The following is a 25,077-nucleotide window of genomic DNA, read 5'->3' on the forward strand; positions in this document are numbered from 1 at the left end:
AGCCGGTGCGCACCGACAATCACTCCACCGAGTCCACGAGACACGACCAACACCCGGCAGCACTTACAAGACCGAGAACGAAAAAAAAAAAAGCATTTGATTCTGTATCATTTCATTGTTTTGGAGAGCGGCGGGACTCGCGCGTCCTCAAACACACCGCGCGCTGTTTCGCCGTCAGAGAGGACTTCGCTGCCCGGAGTCACTTCGCCTCCTCGGACCGCTGCGACACGGAGCAGGACGACGATGAAGAGGTTAACCACACCTTTGAAAGCGGACATCTCTCCAGTAGCCTCTTGACCAACTTCGTTGCGCATTAAGATGCGCCCCGCAGAAGAGGAGTTGGATGAGGAACTTGTTGCGCTCTCGTTGACAGACAGTTTCCAGTGATTTTTGTTGTTGTTGTTTGTTGTTGCTACGGTCAGAAGGCAAGGACCTCCTATGTATTTAAGAAATAATCCAACTCGGTGTCGGCTGAGCTCGTCAGTGCTTTAAACTTTTGCCCGGGAATCTCCTTGAGGATTTGCTGCGTTCACCATGACGGTTCGCCTCTCCCGGATCCAACTGGCCCTGTTCTTTATCTTGCTCTGTCCGGTCAATATCATCGGACTCTGGTGGTAAGTGCTCTGTGTTTACCACGTGTTTTATGTTCATCTGCCTCGTGTCAATGTTAGATTTATTTGATTTCTGCCCGCAAACATGGTGAACTATATTTAGGCTACCCAAAGCACCATCACAGAGTTTACCGGCGTTTCCCCTAAGTACTTTATTGGCCGGGCTGCAACAGGATGTAACACAATATAAAGAATCTCTAAAAATGAATGATAATTATAAAACAAGATGAATAAGAGTGTTTAAAGAATAAATAAAAGTCAGTAACAATTATTCAGACTTCATTCTGTCCATGTCTTTAATATTAAAACATACAAAACTAAATTTAATTTGTGCTTACATACATACAAAACCCTCAAGTCAAATCTATGTTGAGACTGGGATGAGACTGGGAATTATAGGTCCGCAGGGTGAAGGACAAAGAGAAACAGGGTGGTGAGAGAGGTGTCTGCTGTTCATTGCCTGCAGTGATACATGGAGGAGAGAGGACAGGGAGATCGGTGGAGTTGGTGTGTGTGTGTGTGTGTGTGTGTGTGTGTGTGTGTGTGTGTGTGTGTGTGTGTGTGTGTGTGTGTGTAGTGGGGGTTCAGAGTCAGGAATGTCAGGTGGCCCTCTAGGCGCAGTGGATATGTCATCATAAAACAATCCATATAGGCTCAGCTCTGCAAGGTGTGTGACAGACAGACAGACCCTGTAGATCTGCTGATAACATGTTTTCTGTCCATGTGGGTCTCTGTCTGTCTGTCTGTCTGTCTGTCTGTCTGTCTGCCTGTCTGTCTGTGTAGTCCTTTCACTGTCTTGTGTGCAGCGTTTCATTAGACAACATCCAATATTTCTGTCTGTCTTGCCTTCTCTCTTTTTCACGCACACACACACACACACACACACACACACACACACACACACACACACACACACGCACACTTGTGCAAAGCGGCAGCGTTTGAATGTGAAGCTTTGTGATTTTTTTTTTCCCCCAGCGAATCCTCCCACTGTTCATTCACAGCCCAGTCAAGGTCAATGTGGGTTGTAGTGTCACCGCGGCTGTGTGAGTCTGCTGAATGTCCTTGTATGACTGGTAGATGGACCAGCAGCTTCACAAGACACGTCTCTGGAATCAAACTTTTTCATTGCAATCCTTATAGCTGTGAGGTAAATTTATTAGTTACAGAGAATCGCCCTTGTGAGGATCAATTAATAGATACATAGATACAGAACTGATTGGATATGGAATGGAAAAGAATGGACAATGCTCCTGTTGTAAATGAGGGGTGGATAGGTTCACTCCTCTGGGAAAGCATGTTACCTTTGTGGGGTGTCACTGAACAAGACGTGCATCCACACTCATGTTCTCAGGATGTTTTCACAAATACATCCACACTTAGACGCCTGAACAGTACAACATCTGAAACTACAATAATGCATCAGAGCTGACGTCCCGTACTCTGAGCTGAGCCTCAGACCTCCATCCTGTCCTCCTCATGCTCTCCATCATTGTTAGTGTGTCTTCATTTTAAACATTATTCTGCTGTATTTGAACTTGAAACAGTAATTTGATCTCGGCTACCTGGTCACCAAACACAAGCTCTTACTCTGCGATGCTGAATTGCTATTTTATATTATCGTCAATACTGGTGTTAATAGTAACTGATCACAGGGAGGGCTCAATTAAATTGGGTGTGAAAAATGCCGCCTCAGTGTGAATGAAGAGCATCGTCATGTTTAGCCAGATGCTGCTTGTAGCTGATCTGTGCTGTGACCAAGCTGTGGACGGAAAGAGGGGAAACGATACCGGAGTCATTTACAGTGTCGTCCAACTAAATCCCAGGTTGAATCCAATTCACTAAAGAGAAAGATGAGAAGACATATACCATAATACAATTCTGCACATTGACCCTTATGGATCCTTATTACCAACCAAAGCATAATTTATTTTTACGGTGGGTTCTCCATCCGTGGTGTGATCAAGTGGAAGAGATGAAAGACGACATCACAAAAAATAAAACACAAGTCTGTCCTTTATGAAGCTGAACTTGTGAGAGGCTCAGACTAAGTAGCTGTTGTGTTAAACGACATGAAAACTGTGACGTTCTGCTGGCGGCGCATTCTACACAACTCCGGACGTTCATTTGAAAATAAAGCTGTAGCGGATTAAGGGAATCAAATCAGCAACTTCCTTTTTATCCGCACTGACATACGTTGTCATCTTCTTTCACTCGCTCACTTGTTCGCTGGCTCTCACAGACACACATGTGGATGCATCCACGCACAGATTCACACACTCACACACACACACACACACACACACACACACAGTGGCTGACTGTGGTGCAGCTAGGGTGAAGCCACACCTGCGGGTCGCTCCCCAGTCTGCCAGGACAATGATGGTCTCTGTTGAAAGCTGCTGGACATACCATCATACATCTCTCTCCCTCTGTCTCATGCTCGCTCCTCTTCAATGTCTTGAGCCGTACAGATAGGTTGTCGCTGAAGGAAAAGAGAGAGAGAGAGAGAGAGAGAGAGAGAGAGAGAGAGAGAGAGAGAGAGAGAGAGCTGCAGTGATGGACAGAGAGTGAGGGAGATGAAATGTGGGGAGATAGCTGTCCTTTCAGAGCCTCTGCTGATTAGAGCGCTCTAATCATTTGGCCTGAGAGCAGAGAGCACAGCTCAGAGACTCAGTGGAGGGAGGAATGCCTTTGCTCTCTTATACTGGATTTGACTGCGGTGCTTAGCAGGGCCAACTTTGCTCTATGTCTGTGTGTGTGCGTGTGCGTGTACATGTGTGTATCACAGCCCCAGTTTGGCCGACAGCCAGCCTGCAGCGTGCCACAGGCCTACAGGTGCACACACACACACACACACACACACTGCTTTTGTGTGTGTTTCGCTTTTGTGTGTTTACGTGCGTGTGTCAGTCCAAATACATCTCCGACCATCGGATCCTTGTTAATCTGTTTAATCTGTTGAACATGCACTCTGAGATATACAAATGCACTCATTCGGTCATACAGTTATAGGAAAATACACGCTCACGCACACACACGCATGAACACAGACTGTGTTCACAGACTCTATAGTCAGAACTGCCATCATCACCAGAGGAGAGTTTCATTGTAACAGATCTTATCTTGTCCACTCCTGGTCTGAAAAGCTAGATGTCTAATCAGGACCAGGGAGATGGGTAAGATTAAATGACGATGTGGGTTTGGCATCAGGGAGAGGACTGAATTAAATGTGTTTATACGTGTGTGTGTGTGTGTGTGTGTGTGTGTGTGTGTGTGTGTGTGTGTGTGTGTGTGTGTGTTTTTGTGGGCATTCGTACTTTAAATGTGTTCCAGTGTCAGAAATGTAGGGCAGTAGGTAAACGTGGTCCAAGAAATGTCAAAATGCCTCAACAATTATACAAAGAGGGGCAAAAGCAGTGTTCACAGTTTGGGGGCTGGCAGAAGCCAGCTTGAAATGTAACTGTAATATTATCAGGTAATGTAGGAGCTGCTGTTGTTCGGAGTCCTTTCTTGTTCTTTCTTGCCTTCCATGTTACTGCGCTGTGTTACTGGGTTTAGCACAGTCTTCTGAGCTGCTCTCGTTTGTCAGACTGCCTGCAATGGTGAAACGCAAGAAGGTTTAAAATTGGACAATTAATCAGTTCTTAAAGAAAATCTCATCAGAAAACTTTTCATGGCATAACCTTTGGAGTGCAAAACAGTTTGCCATCTGTGGCCTCTGATATGTCGTCGTACAATGTCTCACATATAAGACATATAATGTCATATTATTGGCACATTTATGCAAAGCTCCAGGTGGAATTCTCTGCAGTGGTTAAGTTGAGTTTGTCTTTACTAATATCTTATTAATGGTAATGGTAAACTTGATACCATTACTTTTACAAATATTCATACCACTTGATTTTCTGAAAGACACCATTTACATTGGAAATAATATAAAACTAATATAACTTAAGGAAAGATAATTAGAATGAGCCCCGTTTACTATTAACAGAGCTATTCCAAGCCGAATGCTTTTCCTTCATTAACTTTGAAAATCATGGGTGTTTGTCGTCCTGCTCTACCTGTCCTGAGATAACTTTTGTTAAGGTATGAGACTATAAATACAATTGACGTAAATTAAACTTTACATGTATAATGTAATGTTGCCATACTTGCCTCTTTAGATGTCCATAAAAAAAGCACCAGCCTTCATATGAACTTGGCATTCCAGCTCTCCATATTTCCTAGCTATCGATGAGCACCACAAACATACGTACACCCCCCCTGCGTTCCATCGGAAAATATCCATTCTTGGATCGCTTCTACCTCGTCGCTGCCAGTGCTATTGGGTGTGCCACTGCACCGAGTTAATACAACAGAACAAACTTGTGAATGTTTTCCTTACATGAAATTGCTTTGGCGGTGTCGGTTTCCCCTTTGGTCACACTTTATTGCTACTTTTTAAATTGGGTGCATTACAAATCACGCGGTGAAACGTTTTGTTCACGACCCTGCCTCACGTCGGCGAAAACAACATGATCAAACATGTCAAGTGATCGACGTGTTCCAGACTGCAAGGTCAGGAAAAGAGGGTAAGTAATTATTGGGGGCCCACAGGCAGTCTCAAACTGTCTGAGGCAAGGTGCTGAATTAGTGGCCATCATTGTGTCTTTTTGGAGACGTCTGACAAATTCTACATGTGTCCTTCATCTGCATTTCTTCATCACGTTACTAACCTTATCGCTTTGTATCCCCGACCCCGTCTTTCTATCTCTGCACACCCTCTCTTTAGCTGTTTCTATTTCTTATTCTCTCTCTCTCACACTGGCGTCTCAGACAAGTGCTTGTCGTGACTGTCTTCATCTCCAGCATACTTGAGGGATTAAGGAGGGATGAAATTCACTCATTCGTGGGCGGAGTGAAAAAAAGAAAGAAAGAAGGGCCCTCGTACAGTACAAAACTTTATCTATGGTGCCGTGAGATCCTTAATGAAACCTGATGTCGCTCTTAGCACCGATGTTTAATCTCTTTCTGACCCACCTCAGGGCACAGAAAACACTGGATAAGGCATGTATTTCTATGAAACCTCTGGGATTTTTTCTCCCCAATTTGCTGACAACATAATGACAAACAGAAACAGAAGCAAAAGCAGATCACTGATATGATCTCATTTCCATTTTTCAAGCGATACAAGTAACCACAAGGAGAAGATTTGGATTGGACCAGCTGTTGACGTGTTGCAGGTGGTAGCAGCATGGATGGTCCTGCTGTCATTGATTTGGGTATTTGTATGCCCTTTCTTGCTTTATCTCTCACTGTATGACCCCCCATCTCTGTTTCGGGACTTTATCATCATGAAGAACTATCCATGCGTGACAGGTTTTCCTTAAAGCCCTTGATAACATCAATGACTGAACATCCTGGATGCTGTTTTGCACTCAGTTATCTGTTCAAGAGACGTATCATAAACAACAGTAGCAAGTTGCATGAAGAGGATCTGATTACTGTGTGGCTTTGTAGTTTCTTGTACTTTGTATGCCTACACAATAGAGAGAGTTTCTGCTTGTGGGTACTGCATATACAGATGGTTCGTAGATAGTTCCTTATTGATTCATTGAGCTTGCAGAAGGCCGGGGAGCAGCAGACAAACATGAGACATTTCAGTAGGATTTGAGTCAGGCCAATAGGTGTATATCGTAAACGACAAGATGCAAACTTCCGTGCACCATTTTATCCCCCGTTGCTCCCTGGAAACCAAACGAGAAAAGAAAAGTAGATAGGTGATTTCTTTAGTAATGTTCACTGTGCAGACACATAGCCCCCACCTAGCACTGATCAGTTTTATTAAGCACAATTCTTCTTGCACTTTCCACGATGAAGCATTCCCATATCCTATTCAACCTCGCAGGGATGCACACTTTTATCTACCGATCTCCAAACAAGGGCAAGAATGCTGGCCGCTTACTGTCATCCTATTATCCAATTATTGCACCCCCTTTTTTGGGTATTTCACCAGCAATGCGATTTTCCACCTCAGTTCACCCCACTTTCCAATTACATTCCCATTTCTGCTCCCATCATGCCCGCTTTCTAAGAGACTGTCTAGTCGGGATTGTCAAAATAGCCTTCAACCAAAATGAAGGGATGCCTTCATCCTGCTGTGTGAAGGGCTTCACACTTTGTGCCCATTTGATATCTGTTTTAATTGTTAGGACTCACATCACCCTGTCACCTGACTTAAGCAATGGTAACTCATGAAATTAGCCTCTAAACAAGTCCTACTATTGCTCATGTCTCTGCTCTGGCCAATATCTTTCTCCATTCGTTCCCCTTGCAATTGTTTTGTAGCTGCTCATTTTTTGAAAGATACTGTTGAAATGAATTAAATTGTATGATGTGACAGATGGCTGCATGCACATTCATTGTGCTTATTTGTTGTGGCCTGTTAAGCGAAGTGAGGAAAGAGAGAAGATACTGCTGACACTGATGTATTCTTCAGGACTAATCTCCAGTGTGAATGTCAGTCATGGAAACTGAACAATGAGAAAGCAAAACTTTGAATAAACATTTCTGTAGTATACAATCAGTCAGGGAGAACCATGGTATACTGTTACCGTTGCATCTGATCTTCCATGAGAAGCAGTTTATCTCGTTCACCAGTTGACTTATTTGCTTTGGTGCAACTGAGATCATAAGAGAAGATTTCTCTTCTCAAAGCTCTGTAACTGTCTCTGTTGTCTGCTTCCAGGACTCCATCCAAATGTCATCCAGTACATTCACTAGTTTTACAACTCTACACCTCCCACTGTAAAAACCATGCAGGCTATTGTAAGCTGCTGACAGAGCTGGCTTCCCGGCGCTGCCCCTGACATGTGCACACACTCAAGCACACGCACACACACACACACACACACACACACACACACACACACACACACACACACACACACAAACAGGCCCAAACAAGCAAACATAAAATTGTTTCTTCTCACTTCCTTAAAAATCTACACATACTTTATAGAGAATGATACACTTCCACACACACACACACTTCCACACACACACACACTTCCACACACACACACACACACACACACACACACACACACACACACACACACACACACACACACACACACACACACACACACACACACACACAGCCTGATTGCTGTGGGTATATAATAAGTGGTTGTTGGGAGGGAGTATGTGTTGCTAAGTATTGTACCTGTACCTGCTAATTAACACATACAGTGTGTCTCTATGATTTCATTATCTCTGCGGCTGCCACACACACACACACACACACACACACACACACACACACACACACACACACACACACACACACGTTGTACAGTCCCACACACATTGTACACACATAACAGAATTGTTTCCATAGCGATCTTGTCAATACACTCTCAATAATCATAGTAGGAATGCCTGTCCCTGGAGTGTGTGTGTGTTTGTGTGGAGACTGCATGCATGTATATATGTGAACGTATTATCTTTTATAATTTTCACACAGATATCATGGCTCATACTGTAGGATTAGGTACATTTACTTCCCCTAATCTTTAGACAAATTGAATTAATAGATTACAAGGAAACCATAATCCATTCTGTCTGCCATTATCACACGTTTAAGTCCTGGTGGATAACAGTCTTTGGGCACTTTGCCTCTGGATCTTCCTTTTCCATGATGTTATTGGCAAAGAGGCTGATGTAAGATTCCCTGTGAATGGTGTTTTCATTTAATCGTGTGTTGAAATGTTAGTGTCGTATAAATAGCTTATCAAAATAAAAATAGATAGGTTTTCAAAACCTATTTTGTGCAACTTTTTGTGCAAGTATGAATATGCGCGCATGTGTTTGTGTGCAGATGTCTCACTCGGTATCAGACCGCCAGGAGAGGGGATTGGTGAGCGTGTTTGTTCTGCTTCTTAAAACAAACTCTCGTAGCAGATGAATGATATCAGACGGTGCGATTAACAGGGACAAGGCTGAATGAAAACCTATGAGGTAGTCTTTTGCTCTCTCTTGCTTTTAAAAAAAGTTTTGCTCTCAATCTCTCTGCCTTCTGACGGTAAAACTTGCAGCCATGGATCACATCTGTCGAGATTCAGAGACTCAAAGTCAACTGTGGAGACGAGTGATGAGAGAGATGGAGTAAATGAAAGGGGGGATGTGAGAAAGGGAATCGAATATAAATAAAGTCAACAGCACAGAGGAGGTGAGTGGGGGACAGTTAAGGCAGGGAGATGAGGAAAAGAATGGATATAAAGTCATCTCATAAAGCCGCTTTTCTTGTTATGCCACTGAAGTGGCCACAGATGCTGGCAGTCCCTCTAAGTGGCAGAGCCAAGCCCCTCTTTCCCATTAAGAGTGAGAGTAAACTATGTTTCTTTATTATATACATTCATCTGTCATAGCTGCTGAGGAGGTCCAGGGCCTGTATTAATCAAATTCACGATGTGTTTTATATATATTTTAATGTTTTAAATATTTGTACTATACAAGACATGCTTGATTTATTTTTTTGCCACACATTTAAACACTAATTGTATGTTCTTTTAGTCATATAATATCAACATTTCCACCTGGGAACTGTCCCAGCCACTCGACGGAAATGTGTAGTTTAAGCGGTGAAGTTCTTAACTAAACTAAAAAAAATCTCCAAAGAGGCTATATCATCAGGAAATCCAGCAAGTCTGTCTTCTGGTTCACCAAAGTCAACTTAGCATTAAGATTAACTGTAAAGCGGCCCGTCTGTTAAGAGGCTTCCAACTGTTTGGCTTCCAGCTTGGTGAGGACCACACAGTTCTCCCCGGTGCAGTCCAATAGCAAAATAGAGACTTGTGGATCTGACGTCAGAGCTGAGATGCCTCTGGGAAACTCAGTGCTCCGTTGTCCTCCCACGTGCCTTCTCAAGAAGCACATTGTCGCCGCAGCCGAGAAGCGGTGGGTAGAGTTGGCAGGCTCGGCAGCCGCAGAGAGGACGGAGCTTGCCTTTGGTTCGTGGCTGCTGATGTGTTCAGCCACACTGTTTACTCTGCGATTAACTTAACACTTGTCGCTCACCGGAAAAGAAAAACTTGCCGTTGCTATCACGTGTCCGAGAGATGACTCTCGTCTCTAACGTTTGTTTAAAACTGTTTTTTTTCCAGGGCGGTGGGCAGTCCGCTGGTGATGGACCCCAACAGCATTTGCAGGAAGGCAAAGCGTCTGGCGGGGAAGCAGGCGGAACTGTGCCAGACTCAGCCAGAGATCGTCAGCGAGGTGGCCAAAGGAGCCAGGCTGGGCGTCAGGGAGTGCCAGTACCAGTTCAGGTACCGCCGGTGGAACTGCACTAGCCACAACAAGTACTTTGGCAAAATATTGCAGCAAGGTGAGTAAGGGAGGGATGTGTATTGCTTAACCACCTTCATGTCTCCACCAGTACTAGTATGGAGTGTCATTTATACATACGAGCAAATGTTCAAGATCTTGGGAAATATTCATGTCTTACGGAGAGTTAGATGTTCAGATCAATGCCTTTCTTTCACCTATCTGTTCCATGTGAAGCTACAGCCAGCAGCCTAGCTTAGCGTGGACTGGAAAGTAGGGGAAGCAGCTACTGTATCCACGATCCACCGTCCAAAGGTAACAAACATTGCTTACTTTTGGACAGTGCCTGGCTCGCTGTTTCTCCGTTTCCAGTCTTCTGCGAAGCTAACCCACTGAGCACTAGCCGTCTTTTCAGCGTCTCCTCTGGGCTTCAGCTCTCATATCAAGAGTTGCGTATAGCACAGATGTAGACCATATTTTAAAGACATCAATAAAAATGCATAAATGTTGAAAAGACCTTGAAACAACGACTAGACTCGACGTCTAGTAAAAAGAAAATCATTTTTCAGCCCAGAAAAAGCTGAATTTAAACTAGAGACAAAAGGACGTCTACTATACATCTACTAAATCTATTTCAGATGTGAAATTGCTCAGTTGGAAGCCAGCTTTCTCCTCTGTAGCCTCATATTCAATGGACAGATATATGAGAGTGGTATCAATCTTCTAATCCAGCTCTTGGCAAGAAGGCAAATAAGCATTCTTCTATATTGATTTTTTTGTTACTTTAACCCAGGCATCAATAAGAGTCAGCAATGACCACTTTGTGTTAAATTGGTCCTACCAGATGTTTGGCTTCGTTCAGACACTTTTTCAAACATGAAAAGTCTTGCATGTGACTCATTTCTATAGATGTTTGCCCCTTGACCGAGACTAACGGTGGGAAATTCCCATAATCATCTTGGTGGCTCTCTCTATCAACTCTTCCAAAAGCCTTTCACGTCGTTTTTAAAGAAACGCATTAAAAATATTGTCATGTCCCATTTTCCAGCCGTGAGTACCTTAGGATCTGAACCCGTGACCTCACGACCGCAGCTGACGCCCCTACGCCAACTCGAGGTCAGATCCCCGTCTGATGGCACTCCAACAGACAAGGGCAGCTGTTGTATTTCAAACCAGACGTATTCACACTTGACTGACTCTCCTCTTCATCAGATTGGGCACGCTTGAAATGATCAGCTAAAATTGCCTTTTTCTCTTAACATCTCTCTTAACATCTTCCTCCAGCTCTTTGAAGTCTGTAATATAACTGATGTTGGGTCACCGCTGGGTCCTCTCCAATTACTGTCTTGGTTTTTTTCTCTTGTATGATTAGATTCATAGAGAGCTGCCTGTCTGCTCTTTGACTGGTATTACAGAGAGCCTTTATCCCTGTGTTTAATCAACAAACAGGGAATAACCCATATTAATATACAACAACAACATCTCCAGCATGTTATTAAAGCCAAATTGGTTCTCATTTCTAGAAGATGCACATCGTTTTGTGCTTGCCTGTCATTAATAACTCAAGGAAGTGGCACATGACATTGACATATTCATTTTCCATGCTGTAATATAACAGTGAATACCCATTTTTTTTATGTTGAATCATCCGGACATATTACATCAAAGTTGCCCAACTTTTCCATGTTAGATCATTCTGATAATTCCATATCTTATAAACTGATAGAAAATATTCAAGATCCCTGCAGGAAGCAGTTGTATGATACAGTCAGGAAGCTGATATTTATTTACTGTATAGTTTTTATGCTCAAAAAGCAAAGGTGGGATATTTTGGGAAATGTTCATTCTCAGTCTTGTGTAATTATAATTGATAAGATCTTGGACCATATAATGAAATGCCACATTAAAGGACACTCCACATGAGAGAACTTGCCCTGACACCATCAGAAAACGTCACATTATTTGTCAGTAAAACGTGGAGCTGAATCCGACTATATGGATAAAAATCATGTTTGTTTGTTTTTTCTCTTATTCATTTGACACTTCTGGTGTGTCTTACAGGGAAAGAACGAGGGAGAAAAAAGAATGCAGACACAAAGACAGATTGAGGAAGAGAATAAGAGAGGGGAAAGGACAATAATCTACCAGTAGAAGATAGACTAGCAATTAATCATAAATTCCTGCCTGTCTATGAGGCAGGCCAAAGTGCTCGGCTGTTTTGAAGCCTTTGTCCTCAATTACCTGGATCTTCTCGTAATGGCTGTTTATCATGAACAAGTAGCAGTAAATGTCAAAATAAAAGTGCCTTTGTATTTAACGTTCACTCTCTCTAAGTGGTCTACTTAGCCTCATTGACCTCTATTTAGATTTGAGGTGATAATAGACTCTTAGTGTTTTTAATGACAAGCATTTTTATTTGTAGAGAAATTAGACAATACCAATGAAAGACCGTAGGCTCGAGTCTATTCATCTCTGTGTCCACGGGTCATATGTGGACATACTGTGCACTTATTTGTCTGCTTACTTTTTAATCCCACTGAATAAAAGAAAATAATAAAGAAATACGATTTTTCAAATCTAACACATAGTGGCTGTTAACATGAAGGTCTTCCTTGCCTCCCCTCAGACTATGGAGTGCATACTTTATTTAGCGGTAAAAAAAGAGTCCTGTTGGGATGAAGTCCTTTTGTAGGCCAAACCGGAAGTTAGCGCCGCACTGGTTCCTTCGAGAAAATATCATTGGAATTTTCCCATTGGATATTGGATTAGTGCAGAAAATGTTGCAAAGCAATGATTATGATACCTCTGGTTTTAGGACTTTTCGTGGAACTTTGAAATGGATTTCTGGACAAAGAATATGTCATTGCTTATGTCAGGGTTATAACTGCACAGTGTAAACAAAGCTGTACTGATGAGGAGTGTACAGCCAGCATGCAAGTGTCTATGTGTGTGTGTGTGTGTGTGTGTGTGTGTGTGTGTTTCTCTCATTCTAAGGTCTCAGATGATGAACATCAAATACATTGAATCTCAGCTGTATGGCTGAAATAACACATGCACAGATATCCATGTGGCATGGTGCAAATGTGCACTTTTTGACTTACGCACTTATGCATGAAGATACTTGAAGCAAAGAGAGGGAGGAAGGAAGGTGTGGAAAATGTGTGTGTGTGTGTGTGTGTGTGTGTGTGTGTGTGTATTATAGGGGGTTTTAGTGGATTCCACAACATTACTGAAACTCTGCCGTCTCACGACTTAATCACAGAAAGTGCAAATAGATGAATATGTCGACACAATGATGGCAAATCGAATTGTTTTCTCCTCTGGACCTGAACATTTCAGCTGTATTCTGTTGCAGAACAAGGTCAAATTTCTGGTTACTCATCATTAATTGGTTGTTAGCACTCCCTCCCTTGACATCCACTGTGTTTAAGTATCAGACTGGCAGATCCAACCAGCATACTGTACAGTGATGCTGGGGATCACATAAGGGATGTTGCTGGTGTATGAAAGTCATCATAAATTGTGTTCACTATGTGTGTGTGTGTGTGTGTGTGTGTGTGTGTGTGTGTGTGTGTGTGTGTGTGTGTATCGTACTGCTGCAGCGTAAACAAGGACTCTGCGGTTGTGCTCTTGGCTGTACAGTGGTTGCACAGTAATTAAACCAGTCATCAATTGTGTCAAACATTTTCTCATTAATCTTTTTCACAGGCACAGACACACAGGTATCGAGACAGGTACACACATGTTTGCACCTTTTTACACTTGTGTTTTAACCTAGTGTTTATAGTAAATGAACGTAACTGCTGTACTAAAACTATCTAGATCTAGAATATGATGATGAGTCTAATTAATAGTAGAGACTGCCATACAAGGTGCCAACCTGTTCATCAGATTCAAATCTAATCATTCGCACACTCACAATCCGATGGCACAGCTTTCGGTGGGCAATTCAGGGTTCAGTATCTTGCCCGAGGACAGCCGATCTTAGCGGAAGACCCGCTCAACCTCCTGAGCCTCTTGGCTTCGCATCATAACTACAGCCGCTAGAGGGCTTTGTCAGTTGAGCGTAAACAGATGTTGTTATAGGGCACATGCTCAAAGGGGTGATGCTGTTGTGTTTCTTGGGAGGTCAGTCTCAAAATGAATGGATGTTAATCACTCCAAGTATTGCAGTCATTGGGTTCCCTGGTAACTCTTATTTATCTCATTTGATGGTGTTCACAGTCAGCCTCAGCCACAACAGACAGCTTCTTCCAAAGACATTCAGAGGAGATGCTGCAGGATGCATTGTAGTCTCATAGTGTCCACTGCATGGTCATAGTGACGAATGCATGCTCTTTCATTTGGAAATAGTAAGAGAGAAAAAATTATGCTTTTAAACTATGCTTATCTGCACTGTGAGGTGATTTTATATTAAACGTTCAGCTTTTAGATATCCCAAAAGTCACAGTATTAAAATCATATGTGCCAATTCATGCAGAAGGGCTTTCTGGAATTAGAAGCAGACGTAGACAGGCCCAGACACCCGCCGTGGCAGAGAATTTGTTTGGAATTCATGTCTCCGAGGAAAATATGAAACAGGGAGCCTCAAATCATCGGATTTTTGATAGCTTATTTAACACATAACAATACTCCTCTCTCTGTATATTCAACTATTTTTCTCTTTCTCCCTGACATTTGGCTTTCTCTCCATCTGCGTCCACTTTTAGTTCAATGGCATTTTGTTCCAGGTTACTGATATTTTTTTAATAAACCAAAATCTAGATTTCAGGGATAACTGGTTTCATTTTTTATGAAACGTCTATCAAGATGACATTTTGTGTTTCTTGCACTAACTGCGGCGTAGGACCAGTGCATCTGAGGACATGTGCGCAGGTTTGCAGCCTGTTTGGACACATGCTCGTATAGTCATCACCATATTGAACTGATATCGAGCCGTGTGCTGATGTTTCACACACGTGTCTCTTAATACATCCAGGCAGGGTTCGAGATGACACATCTTGTTTTGAGTATCTAGCTGCTCCTGAAAATCTCAGCTCCGTTCTGCTGAACAGCAGGAGCAGCAAGGTGTGGTCTTAACTGAGCAGCACACACACACACACACACACACACACACACACACACACACACAAACACACGCACACACACACACACACAAACACGCAGTTGCAAAAGCTCTACATGTAAAGTAAAACACAAATACAATTAAGTGATTTGTGCCGAACCACAGCAAAATCCCAAACAAACCATGAGATCAAATCTACAGGCCTTGTTCATTTAACACGCATCAACATGAAAAACACTAGACAGGCTGACTGTGAAATGTCATTAAATAAAAGTATAAATCACACATTGACATACATGCACACAAATGTAGACATATTGACTACTTTGGAGACGTTTCTGGGTGTTGGGGTGTACAGCTGGTATTGATATTACAGCGCGCCGGGGTGTGCAGGTCTCATCGCACGCCACCCATTCTGTGAGTGTGTGTGTGTGTGTGTGTGTGTGTATGTGTGTGTGTTACCATTCCTAATGAATCCCATTCACTGAATCATGCGATATGGAGTTGGCAGTGTTGACGGTGGTGACTGCACGCTAACCGCCTTCCAGCTCTTAAAAGGCCTTCCCATAGTCTCCGCACACACATACAATGGCTCGCTAAGTGGCTATTCTCCCTTTCATACTCTCACACACAAACACACACACACACACACACGCACACACACACACACACATACATATACTAAGTCCCTCGTTTCTCATCTATCTAGGCAGAGTTCTGCCGTTGAAGTCATCGATGTCTTGAACAATTCCCACTGCTTGCTTGTTTCTAGGCAAAATTGGGATCTTGGGTCTTTTTGCCAACTAATCCTATGAACACACAAACACACACACACACACAAACACACACACACACACACACAAACACACACACACACACTCACACACACACACACACACACACACACACACACACACACACACATGATGGAACTTCTCACCCAGAGAAGTTTTTGATTGTTTTTGGACAGAAATTGAGTTTTATGGCTCACAGAATTTACTTCATCAGGCTACTTGTTTGTAGCATCAACCTGGTCTCACTCCCAACGTGTCAAATACGTCTGGTCAGTGGCCTTCAGGGTCTGATAGCGATGCACAATGCTTTCAGCTAACTCCAATGTGAACCCATTGTTGCTTAGAGCAACTTACCTAGTTTAAAGGGCATGATAGTCCACACTTTGGTTGGTATCTAACTGACCACTCCGGTATTTGGTGAGTTGGAATGAGAATATGTAGATGTAGCTGCAGTTTCAGTCTATTCAAGGGATTTGCTTATAATAAAAAAATATAGAATATCCCCAGCTGCATCCTTTTTTTTTCACAATTTATTCCTAAATCATGCTTCATTGAATCCCAGTAACTAAACACAGAGGTTTAAATGATTGGATCTAGAAGGTATAAGATATTAGATTTGTTTGGATCAATAAAGATTCCCTATGAAGGAAAAGTCATGGAGACAGTCAGGTTGAATTGGACAAAGAGGACCAAAGAATGCACAAGATATTTACGACGAAGCATTCAGCCCAGTAGGGCTCTGAGATTCTTTCATAGCTGCAATAACTGGGGATAAAGACGTGTTGAGCCAAGGGCGAGAATGATGTTGAAGCCACGGGCGAGGACAGACAATCAATTTGCAGTTGTGGTTGGTTAAGCTCTGCACCCGAAATAAACCCGCAGCTGTGGTGTGTGTGAGCGTGCATAAGAGAGGGAGAAATAGCCATCCTCTCAGCACCAGCGATCCAATTGCTCTTGTGATTGTATTAATGGACCAGGAATGAGAGAAAGGTGCTTTTATCCTGGGGATGGAGGGACAGATGGATGAATGGAAACTAGCGTCTGTCACTTGTGGTGCTCTCTTTTTCCCCAGTTGTTATCCTGTGATTGATTGAGTAGGAGCATGATCAACAGATATCTGAATGTAGTGTGGCAATGTTTATGTATTTATCGTGTGCATGTCTTGTCACTGTGTCATAATGAAGGTGCTGAAAGTGGTGAAATGAAAAGAGCAAACGCCTGAGTGCATTAGTATATTTGGACCACCCATTCTTATTTTCCAAAATCTATTCTTCCAAATGAATGGCCCTGCTTTAAACCGCCTGTTTAGTTTCCAACATACAGTATAGCCTAGTATAACATTTTGTTGGTTTATGCTTTTGATTCATTTTTCTTGCAGTGAGGCTGACTAGCTTAGCAAGTTCATATCATCTCTTTTGAATGTTGACGGTCTAAATTTGGATTATGAATTATTTCTTTGAGCCGGCGTGAAATCTTAACGGATGTCTCAATATGTCATCAGATATCACTATATCGTGAATATGTTGGACTTGGGGTGTGCAAACCAAACTTAGAAAATCAATCAATAAACTAAAACCTCTCTTTTGCTTGTCCCTCACAGATATCCGGGAGACGGCGTTTGTTTATGCCATCACGGCGGCTGGCGTGACCCACGCCGTCACCCAGGCCTGCAGCATGGGAGACCTCCTGCAGTGTGGCTGTGAGGCGACCAGGAACAGAGCTCCTCCGAGGCCGTCCTCATCCTCCCCCTCTGGGGGGGACGGAGTCAAGTGGGAGTGGGGGGGCTGTGGCGACGATGTGGAGTTTGGTTATGAGAAGTCGAAACAGTTTATGGATGCCAAGAGGAGGCGGGGCAAGAGTGACATCAGGACGCTCATTGACCTGCACAACAACGAGGCGGGGCGGCTGGTAAGGAAGAGTTTCAGGACTGTCTGTTTACATCTTGAATGGGTATAGTTCAATAGATTAAACATACTCTAATGTGTGTGTGTGTGTGTGTGTGTGTGTGGGGGGGGGGGGGGGGGGGGTATAACTGCTACTGTGCTGTAATAGACAGGTGTGTGATATTTCACTACACTCTCAAACATTTTTTTGCAGCAACGGTGTTGCTTGTCCTGTGGAATGTTCCATCATTCCAACGACCACGCAAAAGAGAAAAACATCGCCCCCAGCCATATTTGTGTAGTGGCGTAAGCGGATATTCTAACAAGAATCGGGTTTCTGAAAGACAAAAACACGAGCGTGCCACACATTTTGTTTTCGAGCCTCCGAGGCAGGTAGCTCCTAACGTTTCCACGGCCTTTGTAGAAGTTTAAAGTTCCTCTTTGTTTCCCGTACGAACGTCGGAGTGAAGCACGGCCCCGACGAGGCAACATGCTAACGAAAGCGTGGCGATGAAGTGAGAGTAGTTAATAACTCTCATTGGAAATATAGCGCCGTAAATCTGCCAGATCACATTTGGTTTTAGCTGTCAGTGTTTCATCTTAGTTTGTCTCACCCTCTCGCAGAAATGTTGCACACATGCACGAGCAAATCGAAGCGTTACACAAGTTCACTTTGGTTCGGGTCAAAGGCAGGTAGAGAGGAAAGGGGTGGATTTTGGGACACAGTCCAGTTGTAGCATTATGGAAAACAAACCGTTTGAACAAAAGGAGAGACGTGCACACAAATGAGGTTAGAAATAAGCCTGCTGTCATGTGTGTGCATGCGTATGTACACATGTTTTGCAAGTATCTGTGTGTGTGTGTGTGTGTGTGTGTGTGTGTGCGTGCGCGTGTGATGGGTTAATTATGTGCAGTATAAGTGAATGATCTGTTGTCAAGGCTTGTTAGATGTAGGAAGGCCAGAGGCAACATGGAGGTAGAGGGGGGTTGGGGAGTTAAATTCCTTCTGAATAGCGTCTGCTTTTATCTTACCTATCTATCAGTGTGTGTGTGTGTGTGTGTGTGTGTGTGCGCGTGTGCGCGCGCGTGTGTGTGTGATCCAGTGGCTTTGTCCGTGATTTATCATGAAAACACAATAATAAATTACGTCTTAAGAGAATTTGTCATTCGTCAAAAGTGGTCCTGTTTCACTTCAGGGTACAAGTTTAAAAGTTTCATTTGTCCTTTTTTTCCCCTGTTTGATCAACTTTCATTCTTTCTTCTGCTTATTTGCCCATTTGCCCTCCTTTACCTCTTTGCTTTGCCCCTGCCACCCGAAAACCCCCGAACCAACCCCACCCCTCCACGTTTTCTCTTTCCCAGGCGGTGAAGCTCTACATGCGGACAGAATGCAAGTGCCACGGTCTGTCGGGGTCGTGCACCTTGCGCACGTGCTGGAAAAAGATGCCTCATTTCCGCGAGGTGGGCGACCGCCTGCTGGAGCGCTTTAACGGCGCTTCCAAGGTGATGGGCGGCAACGACGGCAAGACCCTGATCCCTGTCGGCCAGAACATAAAGCCACCGGATAAGCAGGATCTGATCTACTCCGATGAGTCGCCCGATTTCTGCCTCGCGAATCGGAAAACTGGCTCTCTGGGGACGCGGGGACGCATGTGCAATAGCACGGCCATGGACATCAGCGGCTGTGACCTGCTGTGCTGTGAGCGTGGCTACCGGGAGGAAACGGTGGTGTTAGAGGAGAACTGTCTGTGTCGTTTCCACTGGTGTTGTGTGGTCCAGTGCAAGAAATGCTTGGTCCGAAAAGAGCTTAGTCTCTGTCACTGACGAACTGATGAACTGAGGTTGACGGCGGTCAATTTGACTTTGTTGCTTCTGTGACATTTTGAGCTTGGTTTTGCTTTAGTTTGGCTAGTGTGAAAGAAGGATAGGGTTTGGATTTCCATGGTGATCCTTTTGTCTCCGTTTGTTTCACATTTAGATAATGTCCCCAAAACGCTAATTTCAAATAGTATTGGATCCCATTTCTGTTTGGTTCCAAGGGTAAGAGGTGCTGGCCAAAAGCTCAAAAGGTACAGAAAGTAAATGCAACCACGTGGAAGCAAAAAGGCAGGGGGACTAAAAGAGGTCTCCAGAGAAAACCAGTTCTTTCTGAACTACCTATTTTTAAGGACCAAAGAATGTGAAAATGTGTGTTTTCCATCTGGATGAAAGGGGAGGTTTCTTAGTGTCACATCCACCACCAGTTGAACAGCAGACCTTGATGCTGGCTGCCATCTTAAACCAAAGGGTTTCAGACTTCACCGTGCTGATGGACCTGATTTGGTCCTGGATTTCCCTTAACTGACCATTCGCTAAACCCCGTCTCCCTGGATTAATTCCTGTTACTACTTCTGTCCAGCTTCCCATTCTCACATGGTACAGTTTACAGAGCAGGATTTAGGCTACTGCGAAAATGTCTCAGTCGTTTTTGTAACAATGGACCCTTGTTTTTAGCCAAAGTCAGACAAAGGCAGGCTTCAGTTTTCCAGTGTGAAGTTACAACTGTAAGTGGCAGCTTTTATCAAGTTGTATGATGAGCAGGTTGAAAGTACTGACTTGTTTTAAAACAGTTAGCTAAAAAGAAAAATGCTTGGATGTAACTGCTAATTGACTATGCTAGTTAAGCATGCTAACAATTGCAGCCTCCAATTCTTTATACTTTTACTCTTGTCTTTTGAGTTTTGGAAAAAAACACACCACCAAAGTTTTTATATGTGGAGCATCATTCTTACTACAGCTACTGGGCTTGATAGACCTGCCATTTTTGCTAAGCTACAGTATAGGACAGTTGCTGTTTGGGAGAGGTTTAGCGAACGGTAGGTTGTATACATTGGCTGCTAATCTACGAGAGCCATCCTTACTTTTGAGGGTCTGAGGATTTTTCATTGTATTATCTGTCATTTTAAGACTATCAGATATTATGAAATGTGCATTTAGCAATAAACAGAACATCTTTACATTTTACCACAAATTAATTTTTTTTTATCTGTCACTCGGTTACAGTAACTGTACCCTTTAAGTGATTATCACACATCAAATACAAAAAGAAAAGGGAAACAGTGACATTATCATATTTGAAGAACGCTGTCAACACCATGTTTTGCAGGTGTGGACTTGGCCTGCCAGCAAAGACTGCTATTTATATAAAGATATGATGACAAGACTACTCACTCCCATCTCACTCTGAAGCACTTTGGACGCAATGGCTGCCGTGGACTTCCTCAATAGCTTGGCAATAAAACCGTTTGCAGGTTGTCTATTCAAACAAAGAGAAAACCTTTATTTACATGACATAATGTATATAATGTATTTTGTTTATATGATATACAGGGCTAATAATGCACTTTGGATGTTAGCTTTTGTTTGATACTGTATTTGCAAGATGTGTGTGAAAGTGTGCGTGGAAGTGTTGTTTGTGTGTCCGTGCAGGTTGGCCAGTTATCACCATATCCTACAGTTGACATTACCCTTTATAGGCCTATATCTTTAAGTTGCTGTCTGACGTTAAACTGCATTATGTTGGTTATTAAAAGCACACTGCTCTTTGACGCTCTGTCTCCGTGTGAGGCAGACAAGATCTTGTATTTGTTCATTTCCAGAGGAAGTACGTTCCCCATAAATCTGTCATCTCATTTACGCTTACATTTATTGCCAGACAATGTAAAGGACTATTATAATGCATTGCCTCCACTTGTTCTGTTGAGGCTGTTAGGATTCAGAGTCATCTTGTCTTACAGTTGGTGGTGTTTGTGTTTCAGGAAGCTGTCAAGAGTCAGATCTGGCTGTTTCATATTTACATACTTACTTTCAATATGTGCTGTATGACAGCGTTTTGAAGGGTGGAAATCAAATGCATTTGACTGCGGTCTTGTCATTAAAAATAATACAGTGACCCAGTTCAACAGACTGAGTCGTTATTAGGATGATTACTAAGCAACGAAGAGTATGTCTATGAAGAGTGCACATATATCTAACATTATTATGAGATGAAAAAAAAAACTCACAGTCACTTGTGATGATAGGGCCATGATTTCTTTTCTATCACATTAAATATTTGTACATGTTCGGTCAATCATGATGACATGCTTTGCTTCTATTAATATACTGTAAGTCTCAGAAATAATGGAACAGTAGTCACATGATCTGATGTTTGTGTGATGCATTGGGCTAACGTTACACATCACTATATAATTGATAGCTATAACTTCTGTAACAATCCTTTAATGGGAATACAAGAATGACTCAAGTCACAACAGTGCTGTCTGTTTTTGTGAACTTCTTTATCTGACCCGTCGAGGGACATGAACCGAAGACCATATCAATATCAGCATATATTAAATTAAGCACATTCCAAGTTCTTTTGGACAATATTCCAACCAGGTTTGGTGGGAAACAACCGAATGTAGCAGAAGGAAAGAAAAGGAAGAAGCATATAAAGGCATTTTTACCAGAAATAATTAAGCATTTCAGTGACAACTACATAACACATCACAACTTTGGCATTTAAAGACATTTTACACATAAAAGACATTTTGTCATGTTGGCTTCACATTTTTTTATGCTCTTCATTTTTGTATTCCTCAGAAATAATTTCATATCAAGATGTTAGGATGCATTTTCATTTAGCATAAAACTACAGTGTGTGTGTGTGACTCACATTCAGAAAATTATTCAAATAAAATGTAAAACTTGTGTGTTTAAATTAACTCCCCCTCCCCCCTAAATGCAGTATCAGACTGAGGTGATGAGACACTCCTTTACAAGTGTAAATATTACGAGTGTATTAAAATTCATTATTGGAACCATGTTGACATGATCAGGCACACATAAAATTAACTGATTGTAAGTATCAGACAAAAGGAAAACAAAACAGTTGCATAGCATATTTGAGCTCAGTACATTTTTAGGTGTCAGTTTGAACTTTAGAGTTGGCTTTGAGCCCACACCAGACAGAAATATTCCACATCAAACCTCTCATACTAAATATCCTGCATGAGGAAGCAGTACAAATTAACCTGCTGACACATTGCACATTCACAGACAACATTAATAACAACTATCACTTTTTCCTTCCAGAGGTCTTCCAGACATTGTGTGAGTGTGTCATTTATTTTAGGTTTTCACTTCAGTGATGATTATCACCACAACTAGATCCTTTCTGCACCTCCTCTGCCTTGACTCGATTATTTTGCCACTCAGCAAAAAAAGATGTTGTTTTGAGGTGTTTATGCTTAAGAAAGACAAGAAGGGGGGAAAAAAAGAAAAGTCGGCCTCTATTAGTTTGAGCTGTACAAGTTGACACAAGTTCATATTTTCCAGGAATTTGTTGCATGATGGTGTGAAGCAGAATTGGGCCAGCAGTTGTGTTTAAGACATGAGGGAGGCCAAAGATGAGGAAAATGCCAGTCAGCTCTTGTCTCCTCCTATCTGCCCTCGCGTAGATGCCTTTCCATCTTCTCTCCTCTCCTCTGTTCCCTTCTCCTGTCTCCTCTCCTCATCTCCTTTACTCTCTCATCATCGAACCTCTTATCTCCTGTTTTCTTCTCCTCTCCTCTCCTTTCCTCCTCATCTCTTTTACTCTCTCATCTCTTCTCACCTCTCCTCTCCTGAGTTTTCCTCTCCTCTTCTCCTCTCTCCTCCTGTCTTTAAGCCGTGCAGGCATTCAGTGCTGCATGGGCAAAGCCAGAGAAAATAGACAAGTGAGCAGATAGATTTATTCAAGCATTGGTATAAATATGGTAGTCCTTTGGCATCTGTGGATGTGGCTGCATGTGGCTGTCTCTGTCAGTCAGTGTGTGTGTGTGTGTGTGTGTGTGTGTGTGTGTGTGTGTGTGTGTGTGTGGGAGTGCATGGCCAGGTTCAAATGGGTGTATTTTTCCATGTGACCCTCTATGAGAGAAATAGTGCCTGAGGAATGAAACATTGTGTCTTTGCACACGCACACACACACACACACACACACACACAGTCACAAATGTAACCTCCCACAAAGCATTAATGAAGGGTTGCCACTGTAAATGGATCTATAGTGTTAACCTGCAGACAGTCATTTCCGTAGACTAGTCAGATAAGTCCTCCTATTCCTTATCTCCTATAGTGGAGCGTAGGTGGTCTGCTGCTTTTATTCGTGCGTGTTCACTTGCAGAAAAACAAGGAGAAATGGAGGCATGAGGTTTTATAAAAATGAGAGTGGGCCAGTGGAGTGAAATGAGCGACAAGGGAGGGAAAATTATTAATGAAAAGAGGAAAACGGAAAGGAGGGAAGGACTGAGTAGATAACAAGAGAGAAAGAGAGAGAGGGAGAGAGAGAGAGAGAGAGAGAGAGAGAGAGAGAGAGAGAGAGAGAGAGAGAGAGAGAGGACTTAGAGGTAACTCGACACTATAATGCTCCTCCATTTGTGTGAACCCCTCCAATTCTCCATCAATCTAGCAGTGAGATGTTGCTTACACGAAGGGCACATAGAGATCAACTCTGTGTGGGGTTTCATCTGATACCAATGACTGTAATTATAGCAGTGGAAGACACACATGCGCGCACACACACACACACACACACACACACAAATGTGTTCAATACAGACCATGAAATGCAGCAATCTACTCCTTTCACAGGCGAAAGGTGCACTAAAAGTATCATTTTTCATGCTTTTAAGATAGAGACTCGCACACATCCGCATGAACACGCATGGCCTCCACTGTGGCTCGGCGTGTTTGGAAGAGACAATGATCTTTATGAGTTAATGCAGGCCCTGGAGGTGACGGCTCAGCTGCTGCCTTCCTCTGCTGCCTTCCACGGGCCACCCAACTAGGCTGCTGGTGCTAAGAGATTTAAAAGTCCATTTTTGTGCACAGCATTGCATCTTTTAGGCTCAGCTTGCCTCGGGACGCTTTAATGACGTTTCATGTACAACAAAGACACCCAGAGTATGAGTTATCATGCACTGGGCTGTTCCCCGAACACAAGGTGAGTCGAGTGTTAAGTCAGATAAATGGCTGTGCAGATAAACCCTCAGCTACAATGGTTTCCTTTTTAAAAATGTATTTTGGCAAAATTCCCCCTCCTCCTTCAGGAATATACTGTATGAGAAAACACGAGTGCTTTCCTGGAGGAACCTGTCATCATTGCAACACCCTGAAACAACACTTGCTGCCTTGAGAAACACTCATTGACCCTCATCCTTGTTGTGGGTGGATAAACAATGTATCTTGCTCTTACTCATCTCGTTCCCCCATCTGTCCCACATCTCTCTCTCTCTCTCTCTTTCTCTCTCTGTCACATCTTCCCTGCATTTGAGTCATTTATCAAACTCCACAACCGTCTCCTCCCCTTCTTTCTGTTATCTTGGGTTGTAAAAACATGGCCGCCAGAGGTT

The 25,077-nt window shown here is 42.9% G+C and overlaps 1 protein-coding gene across 1 annotated transcript; it reads left to right on the plus strand.

Moving 5' to 3' along the window:
- On the plus strand, positions 1 to 21,336 carry wnt6b (wingless-type MMTV integration site family, member 6b). The gene is made up of 4 exons (XM_084023248.1): positions 1 to 614; positions 9,764 to 9,984; positions 17,383 to 17,690; positions 19,028 to 21,336. The coding sequence occupies exons 1-4, from the start codon at positions 535 to 537 to the stop codon at positions 19,487 to 19,489; spliced, it is 1,071 nt and encodes a 356-aa protein (XP_083879374.1). The 5' UTR covers positions 1 to 534; the 3' UTR covers positions 19,490 to 21,336.
- Positions 21,337 to 25,077: the final 3,741 nt, after the last annotated feature.

The sequence above is a fragment of the Eutrigla gurnardus genome (genome assembly GCF_963514095.1).
Source record: "Eutrigla gurnardus genome assembly, chromosome: 12".
Taxonomy (NCBI): domain Eukaryota; kingdom Metazoa; phylum Chordata; class Actinopteri; order Perciformes; family Triglidae; genus Eutrigla; species Eutrigla gurnardus.